At 41.4% G+C, this 16,285-nt stretch overlaps 1 protein-coding gene across 4 annotated transcripts in view; it reads left to right on the top strand.

Moving 5' to 3' along the window:
- cabp7a (calcium binding protein 7a) overlaps positions 1–6,247 on the top strand; it is a 110,922-nt gene extending 104,675 nt beyond the window's left edge. For all 4 annotated transcript variants that reach the window (XM_080738062.1, XM_080738061.1, XM_080738063.1 and 1 more), the window contains 2 exons: positions 793–943; positions 2,765–6,247. In XM_080738062.1, coding sequence (XP_080594188.1) covers positions 793–943; positions 2,765–2,892 — 279 coding nt within the window. In that variant the 3' untranslated portion in view covers positions 2,893–6,247. The remainder of the gene's footprint in view (positions 1–792; positions 944–2,764) is intronic.
- The last annotated feature ends 10,038 nt before the right edge of the window (positions 6,248–16,285 follow it).

The following is a 16,285-nucleotide window of genomic DNA, read 5'->3' on the forward strand; positions in this document are numbered from 1 at the left end:
GCGTGCGTGCGTGCGTGCGTGCGTGCGTGCGTGTGTGCCTAACCTCAAACTTCTCTCATCCATGGTCTCTTCCTTTTTCTTTATCTACCTTCTGTTTGTGTGCATGCATGCATGCGTGTGTGCGTGCATGCGTGCGTGTTTGCTCATTGCTCATTCATGTCTGGGTGTTTGCCTTGCATCATGGCACTGGCACACAGAGCCATCAGTTACTCACAGCTTATATTTTCAGTAGATCGCCAGAATCCATACATTAGATTAATTATGGGTAAAAGAGTGTGTCCCAATCAAACCCTGACAGTGCATTCAATTCAAATATAGGCTCGGTGTGGCCTTTCTTGTATTCTTGTATTTGTTTTACTGAGGTTAAATAACTTTAGGGTTAGGCACCGTTTTACTGAGGTTATGATTATGAATAATATTCATTCATTCATCCTAACCATATTATGGTTAGGATCTATTATACAGTATCAAAAATAATATAGAGACTCTTTTTCTTCCATTTCTCTCTCCCTGACCCCCACCTCATCGCTCGTCTCTTTGGAGACGCATTGCAGCCTTAACATTGTGTTTTAATTCTTATTAGGTCTAATAGGGTTAATGAAGAATCAAGTATTTGAAAAAGTTGATCTGCTGTATGAGCGAAAAACGGCAGATAGGAATAACGTGTGCTCTTCCGCCAGACAGAACATATAGGCGGAAATTACACCTTTTTATATTAGTGAGGACCAATTATAACATGGAGATGAGTGAAGTGGTCCTTCAACAGCGATGGTCTTGCTGTGTGCCTTCCAGTGTGACATGTCGAAGCTGACGGTGGACGAGCTGAAGAGGCTGCTGTACGACACGTTCTGTGACCACCTGTCCATGAAGGACATCGAGAACATCATCATGACGGAGGAGAACCACATAGAGAACCCTGACGACTGCCATTTGGACATAGACAGTAAGCAGCAGCCCTGACTTAGGGTGGAACCATTATGCTATACCAATGTTTCTCAAACTTTTCAAGGTCTCCCTTTAACTCTGAAAGTATACAAATGGAACCAAGACCATTTGGTTCCATTTGTATGCTGTTAGAGTTACAGACTTGTACGGGTAAATTCTTTGGTTCCATTTGTATGCTGTTAGAGGTACAGACTTGCATGGGTCAATTTAGACCCCCATAAAGGAATCCACAAAGTCCCTAGAATCCACTTTGAGAAACACTGTGCTATACGATGCTGAATTAAAGCGCTGGTTCGTTCTCAAAGTGGGGTCCGTCCCAGGGACCCCCAGGGGTCCTTGAGGGTTGGTTCTCCAGCAAAATGAGGAATTGTTTAACCACTTTTTTCATAAATAGCTTTAAAAGACGGATCTCGTGATTTGACGCATTGTTAGCTTGTAGATCAGGTATTATTGTTATTTTTTTAAGTTATGTTACTTATGTTATGTTTTACCTATGCCATGCAGAAAAGAGGAACACCAGGTTGAAAGTGCTTAATTTCACCAGCTAGAAGTTAATCCGATGAAAGAATGTATTGTAAAATAATGACTATTCAGCCCAGGTTTCTCTCTACTACTAGACAGTTGTAGAATTAAGATCTTCTCTTATGGGGGTACCATATCCCTGGTCCTTGACATGACAATGTTTGAGAACCACTGGAATGGGCCCATCAAATGGGGAGCAACACAATGTCTATGCCTGCCACTGCACTCCTCATGTGAACACATGTTTCAATGCATTGCGTAGAAAAACGTTCAACACAATTGGACTCCTGACCCGGGCTGGCAGGCGGGTGTGTGAGGCGAGCACGAACGTGACCATTTGACAGGGTCGCGCCCGCTTGTTGCTGCTCCTGTCAGATTGGCCTCACCTCCCTACCCGCCCTTTCGTCTCTCAGTGATAATTACTACCAGGCACCAGGCCCATGTGAAAAGCCCTTCATACTGTAAATGCTGCCTCACTGCAGCGGAGCCATGATAATTTTTTGTTTAAAGTCATTCACGTTTCCTTTTGTTTAGTATCAGAACCGTCACAGCTTGTCCGTAGATGTCCGTCCGGATGGGTAACGCCCAACACTGTGGTTCCCCTGACACATCACTGTGACATCACAGGTGACATCACAGTGGTGTCAGATACTCAGGGATCTCCATAGAGCAGGGATCTCCATACAGTATATGGGCATAAAAGGGATTGTATCCCAGATGATGCCCTGTTATAGGAGAACCACACTAACAGAATCCATATAATATGACCAAGACAGATGGCCAAGACTGATGGCATGACCTTGCAAGGTCGCTTTTCGCCCTTAGTTGTCTTACTGGTATATGTTTTTATTTAGGAAGGACAGGGTAGACATTTCAATAATTACACAATTTCTTTGCGGTTCAACTAATATAATAGTTTCTGGGATTAACTTGGTTGGCAGCATACACCTTAATATGCTGATCATAGCCCTGTTGCCATCTCATTTGAGGAAAGCCAAGTCAACATTGCAATCGAGATGCAATTATGCGGCATACAGGTGTGAAAACGAATCTCCCCGGCTCTGTTCATCGCATAATTGTGTTTGCATACTTGTAAAGGCTTTGTGATGAGCTCTCGCTCGGAGATGACTATTAAACGTCTCTCTAGCATTAAATAAGATTCAATTCGATGGACCAGGCAGATGATCTAATACCTTTCTCTGTCTCTGTCTCTCTCCCGTTCTGTTTCTCCTCACCTCACCCCCACCCCCCCCCCCCCCCCCCACCTCCTCCTCCTCCTCCTCACGTCCCCTCCGAGGTTGTCCGACGCAGCAAGTCAAGCAGACGTGTGTGCGCAAGAGCCTGATATGCGCCTTCGCCATTGCGTTCATCATCAGCGTCATGCTCATCGCAGCCAATCAAGTGCTGCGGAGCGGCATGAAGTAGAGGGCGGTGGAATCGTTCAGGGCCTTAATCCTCATCTAAAGGCGACCTGACACAAATAAATGACTGATACAATTAAACTATTAGACTAACAACAGACAGACAATCAGACAAAAAAAATAGACTGACAGAAATCTCCGATGGTCAGACACCGACTCAAAATCACCAAGTGCAGCAAATTGACACAAATCCGACTTTATGATGTGGCCACAGAGACACTTTGAAAACTTTCCCCGCACAATCTGACGCACGCGGTACGAGGCCAAGGGAACCTCACACAAAATGACCAAATGGAAAGACCTACAATGGACTTTTATCGATCTACATGACAACATTTAATTGCCACGCGCATTCGGGCAAGTGTGGAATACAGTATGGATGCAGAAATAGAGAGATGTGTAGTGTATGTCAGATGTGTTGGTCTAGAAGTGTTAAAGTAGGTAATTATGAGCATTGGAGGACGTTATATGTTTGAGGTTTGAGTGTTATTGAGTGAAATATCCAAAGTTGTGGAGATAATTATTGTAAGTATAGTGGAACCCTTAAAATAGAATAAATAGCATGGTAATAAATAATAACAGTAGTATGGTTCACAAACTGTGCTATTGGATAATGAGGATGAGTCAAGAAATTGTGGTAATTGTGTGCTAAACAGATGGTGCCAGACTCGAGGCTAGCTAGACGTACCATAAACCTCTCTTTTCTCTGAGCTGCCTCCACCCAAAATGCCCATCATCTATGCATGAAGTGCATGGATTTAAACAAGTCGTCTCTTGACATGTTTGTAAGAGTTCTTATCGGTGTATTCTTCATTATGACTGTGTAAACAGAGCTGTTTCACCTACTTAACGACAACTGTGACCAATTACCGTGTGTGCAGGATATCAGCGTTTACAAAAAAAAAAAAGAGACGAAAATAACAAAAAAATACAACAACAACTGCATGTGCAATGAAGGGCTGGTTTGGTACATGCTCCTAAAAAAAATAAAAAAGTACTGTGGGGGGAAATGACTGCTAAGCTGTGGACTGTTTAGCCTCACTGAGCACCCAATGAGACATCCCTAACTGCCATGGAGGCGCGACCAATCCCGAGACAATTGGGTTTGTTTCATACCGTAGTGCGTCGCTCGGTCGTTTAAAGAATGTGTGTTTAGTGTGTGAACTGTTCAGTGGTCAGCGTGCATACGTGTTGCAAAATGTATTTGGGTCTTTTCATTCGGTTGTCAGGCGAAATGCATTGCCACAGAGCAATAAGTTGATGTTAAAAGTAGGTGTCTCGCCATGTTTTTTTTTTTGGATGGATATGAACCCTGAAGAAATTGACCTCATGACTGCTGAGGTCGTGACAGTGATACATATTTTCCTGGCACTTTTCAAACTGGACAAAACATATGGCAATACCAGAAGAAAAAAAACAACATGAAGAAAAAAAGGGGGGGAAGGGGCAACAAACATTGGAAGTACATCCTCAGTGAGGCACTGGACAGATATCAAACAGCCAAGTGAAAATAACCTTTCTGTTGCTTCAAGGCTGTCCAAGTTCCCCGTTGTGTGTTTTTATTCTCACACCGTCTGGGGGCCAAACTCAGAGAAGGTTTTCGCAATAACACATTCACATTTGGAGACCATCTAAAATTGCTACTCTTGTGTGTTGAGTGTTTTGCATGCATTCGGTTTATCACTTAAAGGGGTGTTTCTTCAACAAAGAAATGACTTTATTTCACAATTTACAATTTACAATTGAGGCATTTAGCAGACGCTCTTAATCCAGAGCTGACAACACAAGGACAACACAAGGTAATACATCAAATAGTTATCTAGGATCATGAGTAAACCGAGAACCTATCATCAGTCTAACAGTGCCAGGTCAACAATGACCTAACATGCTAATGAAATTAAATGTTAGCTTTTGCATAAGCCTGGAAGATCGTCATTTAGATACTCGGTGGTGTCTTTGACTCACAGAGAATTTGTAAGAGTTTGTAAAATATTCCTTAATGGTGAATCCAGAAATGAAGAAAAACTTGATATCACATGAATCACAGACCTGGCTTAACAACAGCTAAACTATATAAAATGTCTATTCAAAACACCGCTCCATTATTATTTACATATTCCACTGAAAAACGTTACCAAAATATCACCACAGAAGACACAAATAAACCTTTAAAAAACGTTCAGGTGATAAGGAGCGGCTTGCCCTCGGCTTGCATAGAAGGAAGCATGAGGTCAGTCCGTTGCTCTCCCCAGGTTGGCAGAGGGAGTGTAGCGCCCAGGATTACATTAGACAATTGACACTGGGTGAAAAAATTGGTCATGTCTCTGATTAATTCCATCCATCCAAGTTTTTTCTTCATTTTTGGATTCTTCATTCACAATGAATCGTAGAATACCTGGAGCGTGTTATTTCGAGGTCCCAGTAGTCCGAGGCTAACCTGCCGACGCGGGCGAACGCTAACCTGCCGATGCAAGTGAATGCTAACCCGAAGCCTAAAACCTAACATTAACCCTAAACCTAACCTTAACCGGACTGCTGGGACATCGATATAACGGACCATGAAATATCAAGATTCCGCAGAATAGGCCTGCCTGTGTGGTGTGAGTGGGATTTAAATGTTGCGTAGCCTATAAGCAAAGCCATTCGACATTTAAAAGACAATGTTATCATCGCTGCGTGGTGGAGAAGGTGTCAGGACGTCTTGAGCCCAGAGTGGAGACAGTGGCCAATGACATCGCAGGAAAAAAAGGCAATTTTACACAAAGTCCATCTGTGTAGTAGGTGGACTTTGCGCCGTCACGCGAATGTTAAAGAATGTTTTACTAACAAAACGTCTCAGTGAGTCAAAGACACTGGTATCTTTAGGTAAACGATAGAAATAAAGTAATTTCTTGGGTGAAGAAGTACTCCTTTAAGCCGTGTATACTTTGTTGTACGTATAATAGTAGAACATAGACGATTTACAAGCTCACTATGATGAGATTATAGATCGGCTATTTTTACCAGATGTTCGCCTATTTTCACCTGATGTTCGCCTATTTTTGCCGAATGTTTGCCTATTATGGTACATGCCCAGAAAAGGGCCGCCAGGGGTGGTTAAGGTCTGCCATTCACTGGCTTGCATTATCATACCAACTTCAACCAAAGCTTAGAAAGGACACAGACTCCAGAAAGCACAACTAGCCCACCTAATGTACGGTATGGGCACGCAGGCTTAATGGGTATTGTCTAAAGAAGTGGTGAAATGAACTCATTGTGATTTTCAGATTTATTATCATTTTAAATGTCCTTAGAAATCCCTTGGAAAAAGAAATACAAAGAAAAGTCTGCAGGCTTTAGAGTGTACTGTATTATCTGTTTTTTAGGTAGCGCTATGCTATGGGCAGCTCTGCGGCAGTTGGATCTTATGTAAGTGGTCGCGCCTCAGCAACAGAATTAGAATATCCTATCGCCCCGAGCCAGCCAGGATAACGATTAGCATTATCTGATGCAACCGGGCAATTTGTCAAAAGTGCCAAGGCTCTATGATGAACTGACTCATCTATTAATAAACACCTTGCTTTCCATTTTTTTGCACTTTACAACGCGCTGCATGCAGCGCACAACAACAACAAACTCACCGCCTTGATTGTTCATCTACTGTACTTAAAGTCATTGGTTAGACATACACACAGAGTTACTTTAACATAGATTTATCTATTTTTGTGATGAGAATGTAAAGGGCATAGAAAACTGACTGGCGAATGGTTTATTTGTAGTTTTGTCATTAAAGGGGGAAACATTTTGTCAGAGGGAATGTCGTTCAAATAATTTGATTTGATGCCTTATTCTTCGACAGACTTTGTACTTTTACATAAAACATCACCATCAGTCATGGGGAGTGTTTGGCGCAAAATGTACAAAGAATAACCAATATTTATTTTCTTTTTACAGATGGGAAAAAAGAGTATTGTATCAATATGTTGATAGTCCATTGAATGTTCTATTTCCATTATACTGTACTTTAATACTTGTCTTTGGATCTTGCAAAATCATGTTACAGTTTATTGACTATGTGACATATGTTCATTGACTGGTGTTTCATATGAATAAAAAAGGATATAATGATGACACTGTTATATGCCAGTAAAATGTCATTTTCGATCTGTCAAATTGCAACACTCTAGACAACTTTATGAAACATGGGGCATTCATTTCACCATATTGATTGACATCCTGACATTTCACATATAGAACACACTGATAGATTTGCCAAGGTTCAGTGAGTCCTTGGATTGCTTTATTCCATTGCAAGATGCCTCTTGGCTTGGGAAGAGTGTACCGGGCCCTGTCTGTCACATATAGACCAATCAAACTGCTTTCTTTTTACAATTATTTTAGTTGATAGTCATACCACTGTGTGACTGAGGCACGGGCAGACCGTTTCAAATTCTAATGCACTACAAAATGCACAACAAATGTATTTTATACATAGTACTGTATAAAGTAATAATATCGGCTGATATATAAATGGGTCAGGATTTCATATTCGCAATGACTATACTGTCTATATGTGTAGAGTTGGTCTAATAGGGTGAGGCCTGTTTGAAGACACCTGACAGGATCTATCAAGGCGAAGACACTACAATCCTCTGTGTTAATTTAACACAGAGTTCCTTTACAAGTCCATTTGGTTACTTTCATTTTAAAAGAACATTATGAGCCTACAGTATTACTGTTGTCATGCTAAAATAACTGCAATTAGAACTGTAAGTACAGCATGCACGCGGCACGCGTGCACACACACACACGCACACACACACACACACACACACACACACACACACACACACACACACACACACACACACACACACACACACACACACACACACACACACACACACACACAAATACAAAAAATGCAAATTCAATCCATTGGGGTAAATTTAAAGAAGTGGCATAATGAAAACACCCCTGGGTTGATGGTGCATCATTTGTGTCACAAAGCAACCCATTCTACCAAATGTTTGATGTTTCCATATGCCATGATTTTGCAGTGCATAACAGATGACAACCCGAAGACATGGTTCATTCAAAATACTGAAGCAGGCACACATTGATAGACACCCTAATTTAGATGTAACAGAATTTAAATAATCTTTGCCGATAACTCGAGTTGAAATGGGGTTTCCCTGTGCCTCATAAATATGGTGATAAAAAAAACACCCTAGGCTGAATGCAGGCTTTCCCTTAACGTTAGGAATGCTGAGCCACTGTTTGGAGCCTTGACAATGGTGGTGGTGGAGCGCAAACTGGAAGCACTGAATCACAGCAGTACAAAACCGCTATAAAGACAGTGACACAGAGATCCAGTGTTGCTGTAGGTGTTTTTTTACCTTTATTTAACCAGGCAAAACAAGTCAAGAACAAATGTGACTGAGGGGCAGTCATTTCGGAAGGCAGGGTTTTTCACTACTGCTAATATGACTTTTTTTTCTTTTTTTTTTTTTTTCTAAAATTAAAAAAGCCACAAATGCATCTCAAAATATCTAGGCTACATTTCACTTAAACGCCAGAGCTTAACTCTGCATGTAAATAAGACTTTTTTTTTAATTAATGTGAGAGATCGTCAGGTCATTTGTAGGTTAGACATTTATTTAGAACTTGAATATCTCAAAAGTAGTATTTCAGCATGGCATCATTCTATAAGCCATATCTTCAAAACTGTTGGGTCAATCTCCACAACCAATATATCATTTTGTAGCTATGATCCCCAGCTTTCAAATGAAATGAAAACATGAAAATGAGAAAAAATGCAATGACTAGCCGTCAGCTGCGCTGGGACACAAATTCTTATTTACAACTGCGGTCTGGCAAAAGGCAAGGCCTCTTGAGTTAGAGGAGAAAGGGGGCTAAAAGAAATCAACATGCAGGTTAAAACAATAAAAAACAACATTATGAAATAAAATACAATTAAAATAATTAAAGTCCATACAAGACAAAATAAAGTAAAACCACACATTACTGCAGAGCCGAATTAGACAACAAATAAACAAGGCTAACAGTCTGAGGGACAGCGGCATTTGTCTTTGAGAATGTCCGTGAAGATCAAAGTGTTTGTAGGTCATTGCAGTCTCTGGCTGAACAAATGAGTTTGTTTTCAGGACCTTCAGCAGAATCAAATGAACAGCAGTGGAAAACAGGGGGGTCCCCAAATTATTTTGGGGGGTCCCCACTCCCCAGATGATTAGCTTAATGTGCAGTAAACAAAACAACATACAGTATAAGTGTATAAAGGCGGGTACCTGCACCTTTCTAGTCACAATTGAATTACTTTTAAGACCTTTTTAATACCAAATTGGCCAAATAGTCAAATATTTCGTAAGAAAGAGGCATTGTGAAAATAGCTGATCTACAAGATTGTATTTCGGCTATTTTCGAATCTTATCTGTGGAACTGAATCAAAGTAAATGTAAAGCCTACATTTCCAAGTGCTTGTCAGGGTGGGGGAGGAGGGATCCCCAGTTCAAATATGATTATTTTGGGGTGTTGCGGCCTTTTAAGTTTGGGAACCCTTGGTATACAGGAAATGAGGAGTGCAACAGTTGACACAGATCCTAGCATTCCTATTCTGGGGCAAATATTCAGCTAAAAATAGCACATCAACTTGCCTTGTGGAACGGCTGTTTTCAGCAGAGATTTGAGCCCTGGAGGACCCCAGTCAACTATAAGGTTACTTACTGACTTACTGACTTACTTATTATATAAGGTTACAGCCGATATCGGCTGCTTTGTAGACTAAATTGATTGGTTAATTAGATAATATACGATACGATGACAAGGACCTTAGTGTAAACTAATTGGATCATGAGATGTGACGCAAGGCACTGCTGAGCTCCATAATATGAGAGACATTTGTGTGAGTCTTTTGTACAAGACAAAAAGCTATTGTGAATTTCACTTTCATGCAGTGGGCCATTAACAACATGCCACACCCCATCTCCACACACACACACACACACACACACACGCACACACGCACACACGCGCGCGCACACACACACACACACACACACACACACACACACACACACACACACACACACACACACACACACACACACACACACACACACACACACACACACACACACACACACAGAGAGAGAGAGAGAGAGAGAGAGAGAGAGAGAGAGAGAGAGAGAGAGAGAGAGGCCTGCGGCAGTTATAGCTGTTTTGTCATTCTAAGAGGGAGAGGCATATAGTCAAAGAATTTAATTTATTTTGTTTCAGCATTAATCAATGCCTGAATGCCCCCAGGTGAACACTAGCACTAATCAAAAGGAAAGAACTGACAAGGCATTCATCTTGCTGCATGCGCAAGTCACGCACAACCAGCAGCGAGCAGCCGCCCATGGCCAGTGAACCATTACGCTGACCCCATGATCAATGGAGGTTCAAAGATGAAGTTCCACATGGCCACATAAATCATACTGGTGTAACGCGAACACAAGACGTGTCAGTTTCTTGCTCAGCGAGCCGGCAGCAACCCCTTCTGTATCTTGTTTTTCAGAAGGTCTAAGCCAGATATAACCCTGATATCTCTGTAGGCTCAGTGACTCATGGTGGCTTTGTTTCTCAACCCCCGGATCTCAAAGCAGGCTGTTGCGTCAGGCAGCAAAGGGCCTTTTTTGTTTTTAGCTTTTCTTTTTTTTCTCCACTGAAGTTCAATAAATCACCATCTTGTTGGATACGAGGAACATCCCCTCCTCCCTGGCCCGGACTTTAACGAGAGTTTAATGAAAAAATTTAAAGAAAAACAAATCACGATACATGTAGGCCTACAAGGTGTGGTTTGAATCAGTTTGTAATATGATTGAACACGGCACGTGATGCATGCAGTGCGTGCACTCTGATTGACTGGAGCTTGTGAACAATGTGCCAAAATGAGAATACGCTGCAAAAACACTTGAGAATGAGATACTGTACAGTTGAAGGCTCTACAATCTAGCTGTACTAATCTCATCACAGATCCCATTCAAATTGTTTTCTCTCCACTGAACTTAAGTAATCATGAGAGCTGAGCTGATGTGGTGCCAATCATAGTAATTTATGGATGCCTAAATCAGCATCTGATGTTGTATTTTTGAGAGATGGCCTGCTCCATTACAGCTCTATTCAGGGGGCTCTGCAAAAATCCAACTGAGAGCACAATTACATTCATGCAAAAACACGCTCGCAATCAGTCAGATGCATCTAGGTGTGCTGTAGAACTGATGCAAGATTTTTGGGTCTGGGGCCAATCCAGATTTTGGAGAAAAAAATAAAAGCTTTTGGTGCACTTGGTGACAATGCTCTTTCAGCCTGGGAGAACATCAGAAATTAAATCAATTTTCAAAATAAAAACATGTGAAGCGGAGTGAAAGGGTTTCGAAGAGAGATTTGTTTTCCTTGCAGCTTATGAATAACCATGGCTTAGTCTGGGTTTGTGTGTGTGTGTGTGTGTGTGTGTGTGTGTGTGTGTGTGTGTGTGTGTGTGTGTGTGTGTGTGTGTGTGTGTGTGTGTGTGTGTGTGTGTGTGTGTGTGTGTGTGTAAATGAATTAAAAGAAATCTGATTATTATTATTATTATTATTAATGAATCTCTTGTTTGTGCTTGTTTGCCTGCAGTGTCATGTGTATGCTTGTGTCTGTGCCTTTGTCTGTGTCTTGTGGTTACTCTTGACAGAATGGTTTACTTCAAACCATCGTCTCAATATTCTAGGTGCACGTCTTGTTTTGCCGTGCCCATTCAATTGCCTTCGTTCTCCTGGGCTTCTGAACCCTGCAAATCATTATCATTTCCCAATAAGGTGCTAAAACTATCTTGTGCTCACAAACCAAATTCATTGCGTTTGCAAATCACCCATCTCCATTTGGGTCTGCTCCCCCTGCATACAGATGACTGCTTTCCCCATTGGTATACAGCAAGCTTCACCAATTATAGCATTCAGAGATGGGAATAATGAGTCTATTTATTATCATCGCTGTTGGCAGTTTTGGAAGAAGTATTCATATCGTTTTACTTGTATTAATACCACATAGTAGAATTACACTGCTACAAGTAAAACTCTAGTATTCCACATTTACTTGAGTAAAAGTACAAAAGTGTTGGCATCAAAATATACTTAAAGTACTACAAGTAAAAGTGCTGGTTAGGCAGACTGTCCCATTTCACTAGTTTTCAAAATGTCTAGAAATCTTTGGAAAATAGCAGGTCTACGAGCTCACAACGCTTGTAGATCAATTGTTACATTAACCACTTCAAGCAAGGGTTGAAGTGGTTAATGTATGTTTTGTAATAATAATTAAAATCTGCAAAGTAACATGCTATAAAAAATAACCTGTGTTTGAATGTATCAAATGTAGTTACTGTATTATTTAGTCCAAAGCTCTTGTTGATCTTGTTAAGCAGGAACAAGATGACCTGAAGCTACAAGAAGAGGAGTTGGAAAACAAGGAACAAGACACTGATGCTGAGGCTGAAGAGGGTGAGGAGGAAGATGAAGATGAAGAGGAGGGGCCTGAGGATGCTGCTAAGCTTAAAAGAAAACAAGAGCTTCATTAACCCATAGACAGGCTTAACCACTTTCAACTTGGCCTCTTTATTTTGGGCATGTCCTTATACTGTATGTACAGTATATACATTGCAACGTGTTTTGAGCTTGTAGATCTATTATTTTTGCTACATTTGGGTCAGTAGTGTCATACGATGAAGTATGAAATAGGGCATGCATTTATGGGGAAAGAACAGAAGAATTACATTCTTCATATATCGTCGCCCAACAGCGACAATAGCACGAGAGTGTATATTAATTACAGCATATGATCACATTGGATCCAATGGGGACATTAGTAGTCATGTCAGGTGGCTCTCTGAAGTAGCACAGAGGGCATGATTAAAAAGACTGGTTGTCACTGCATCGCCAGAGGAATGGAGATACAGTAGTATTTCTCTTAAGCATGATTAGTGGTGAGCTAGTTTGGTCTTCAGAGAAACTAAATCATAACACCTTATACAGTCTACCCCATCCACTCCCCTAAGACATACACACACACATAGTATACTATAGATTCTCACACCCCCTATGCACACTCCCACATAGACAGAGCGTTTCCAAGCAAGCACACACACACGCACACACGCACGCGCGCGCACACACACACACACACACACACACACACACACACACACACACACACACACACACACACACACACACACACACACACACACACACACACACACACACACACACACACTGATGCCATTAGATCTCACCTTGAACTTTGAGCTCTGATGAACCACCTGTCTGTGTCCTGCTGGTATCATGATTCACTTTGATACATTGAAAAATTAAGAGGAGGATATACGTAGATCTTTGCTTATCTCTCTTTTTTTGGTCTGTGTGTATAGTATAAAGTATTTTCAATTTCTTTCTTAGTGGTGGAGAGAGCACGTCTCAAACAGAATCATTGAAATACTTTGTTGCATGATGGTGTTTCATTTGTTGTTGTTATTATTACTGTATTATCATCATCATATGTGTGTCCCTATGAGGGTGTAAATGGTAAAACTGCTCAATTTATTTCGTTCAAGTACTGTGTACAACAGGTCACATAATGCAGGGGGACAATGGATTTGAACCACTTGGCCCTACTTTTCACCATGCACGCGGCCAAAAGAAGAAGAATGGTCTGTCAGGGTTGTCATGGGTGAGGTGGGTCATGCCTCAGCCTCATGTGGGAGTAATTGCAGGAGGGGTGTTGTGACCTTCACCAGTAACAAGTTGCAGTTTAAGTGCCAAAGAGATGAGTGACGAGGCTGGGCCAATCTTACTGCTATTGTCTGAGAGGTCGAGGTCAACCTGTAATCTTTTTTATCTGCGACAGGCAGGTGGACATATTGTGTGTGTGTGTGCGTGCGTGCGTGCGTGCGTGTGTTGTGCATCTTATTTCGTAACCCCAACAAGCCTTGTTCATTGTTTGACTTACTGGTAACCAGGCTGAAATTTGAATTGAGTTCTAGCTAAATTGCTTTGTTTTGAGCAAGACAAAATGACTTTAAATAGGGAGCTGGTTGCTGGTGGTGATCAAGCGAAGGCAGACTACAAGGTGTCGTTAATTGACGTGACACAGAAATAATGACTATGTTAATGACTATGGTGCAGACTACATTGCTGACTGTGCTAACTATGGTGCAATTCCCACTGGGTGCACAATAACTATAAAGATAACTATAAAATATCGTTCACCATTGTATTTTTTTAATAGTCGGTGTAAACACTGCCATCCACTTGACTTTTGTTCACAAAAAAGTACTACTAGGTAGTACTTGGTAGTACTAAAAGTTATAGTTATACTTTTAGTGCTCATTGTGAATGGCCCTGTAATGACTATGGTGCTGACTATGCTAATGACTATGGTGCTGACAATGGTGCTGAGTGCTGAGTATGTACTGTAAATGACTATGGTGCTGATAATGGTGCTGAGTATGTAAATGACTATGATGCTGAATTTGGTGCTGACTATGGTCTACTATGGACCATAGTCAGTAACCATAGTCATAACGTATGACTATGGTGCTGACATAAAAAGGTAGACGCCTAGCTCCTCCGGCTCTGGTACTGGTGGCTCTGGTCGTTCGTAATGACCATGGTGCTGACTATGTTTCTATATCAGTTGGTGACACTCAAACCTTTTCATGTCAAGGACCCCCCAAAATGATTATATATTCTCTCTTTATTATGTATCTGTCTCGGCCAGAGGGGGAAAACATTTTTCAAATGGGGCCACTCATGAGAAACATTCAGATTCAGAAACAAATGTATGCAGTATATTAACCACACACCCTATACATTAGGTTATAGAAAACATAATGTGCTTTACTATTATTGTTTAGCATTTCTAAAGAAATCAAACAACATGCAAGCATGTAATATGCATGATTTCAGTATTAGGCTATTCGATTTACTGTTGCCCATAAAAAACTGGTCACACACTGTTGGGCTCCAATTTAGAGCTGATATATTACAAACAAACGGGTGCACCTACTGTACCACTGTGCCATGCAGATACACATTAGAGCAGCCTCTATCCAACCAAGTCCCACCGCAGGGAGCACACTGCTCAATCTTGAGAATAACATCTCTGACTCCCCTGCACAGTGTCCCCCAATTTCACAGCTCAGTAGATAGAGTGCAATCAACAGACTTCCAGGAATCCACACAATGCTATATCTCTTGCCGGTGGGGGGGGTCTCTTAATTTGACCCATGGAGGTCAAGGTCACTTTCCTTGCATGGGCGGGGTGCAGAGGTGGCTCCGGGGGGGGAGCCACCTCATAAAAACCCTATCCAATCACCTACATTCCTCAAATGTTGACCTAACATCTGTCAATGATCTAGTCTGTTCAGTTATCCATGCCCTAAGCGAAAATATTTCGTTTGTCATTTTAGTACTATTCATTATTGTTTGTTGCCAAAATTAATTAGCCCCTGCTCTAAAAAAGCCAGCCCCCCCATAGCACCCCAGGCACAATTATCTGGAGCCGCCACTGGTGGCGTGGTCGAGGTGAGCTTGAGGCCTGTTTGTTCGATGTTGTCAGTTGAGAGTAAAGCGCAGGCACTGGCGTTGATGGAGGCAGAGTGACTGCTCTTTTAGCTGTCTTGTTTCCTGCAGTAAGTGTCAGCATAGTAAAAGAAAAGGTGAGAGATAAGCTACTTATGCTGGAATGAGAAATGACTCTAAACAAGAATGCATACAGTACGTTGCCAGCTTCTGACGGCACCATCTCTTTGCTTCTTGATTTTTGTGTGTTTGCGTAATTACAGTATACAATATCTATTGTTATAGTAGGCTATTTTACATATGATTTGAAGAGTCATCCTCAACCTTTTTGTTTGATAGTTTAGTTTGATAGTATTTGGTTAAATTGGCCACAGACCCCCATTTTGATACTCCTATTTCTCCTATCTCTGGGATGCCAATCTACATCCAAATCTCTTAAGTCTTAATTTAACTCTGAGAATGTACAAATGGAATGAAATGGACCTGGTTCTCTCTGAGTTACAGACCTGTACAGGTCGATTTGGTTTCTAACTATAGCAATCATTTTTGCTGGGAACCCCGTGGAACTCCCTCAAGGACCCCCGGAGTGCCCAGACCCCACATGGAGAACCAGTAGTTCTGTGCATGCAGAGTAGAAGTTTAGCTTTCACTACTGCAGTGGCATTTCAGTTGGAACATCAGTGTCGTTATCACAAACTCCCAGACATCTGGCAGTCAAGCTGCTGTGAGTTATGGGCATATGTTTTACTTTGTTGTTTTCTGTTTTCTTTTTTGTTTTATTTCTACTACCAGCGCTATGAATTTTCA

This window comes from Nannobrachium achirus (genome assembly GCF_963921795.1).
Source record: "Nannobrachium achirus genome assembly, chromosome: 12".
In the NCBI taxonomy this organism is placed as follows: domain Eukaryota; kingdom Metazoa; phylum Chordata; class Actinopteri; order Myctophiformes; family Myctophidae; genus Nannobrachium; species Nannobrachium achirus.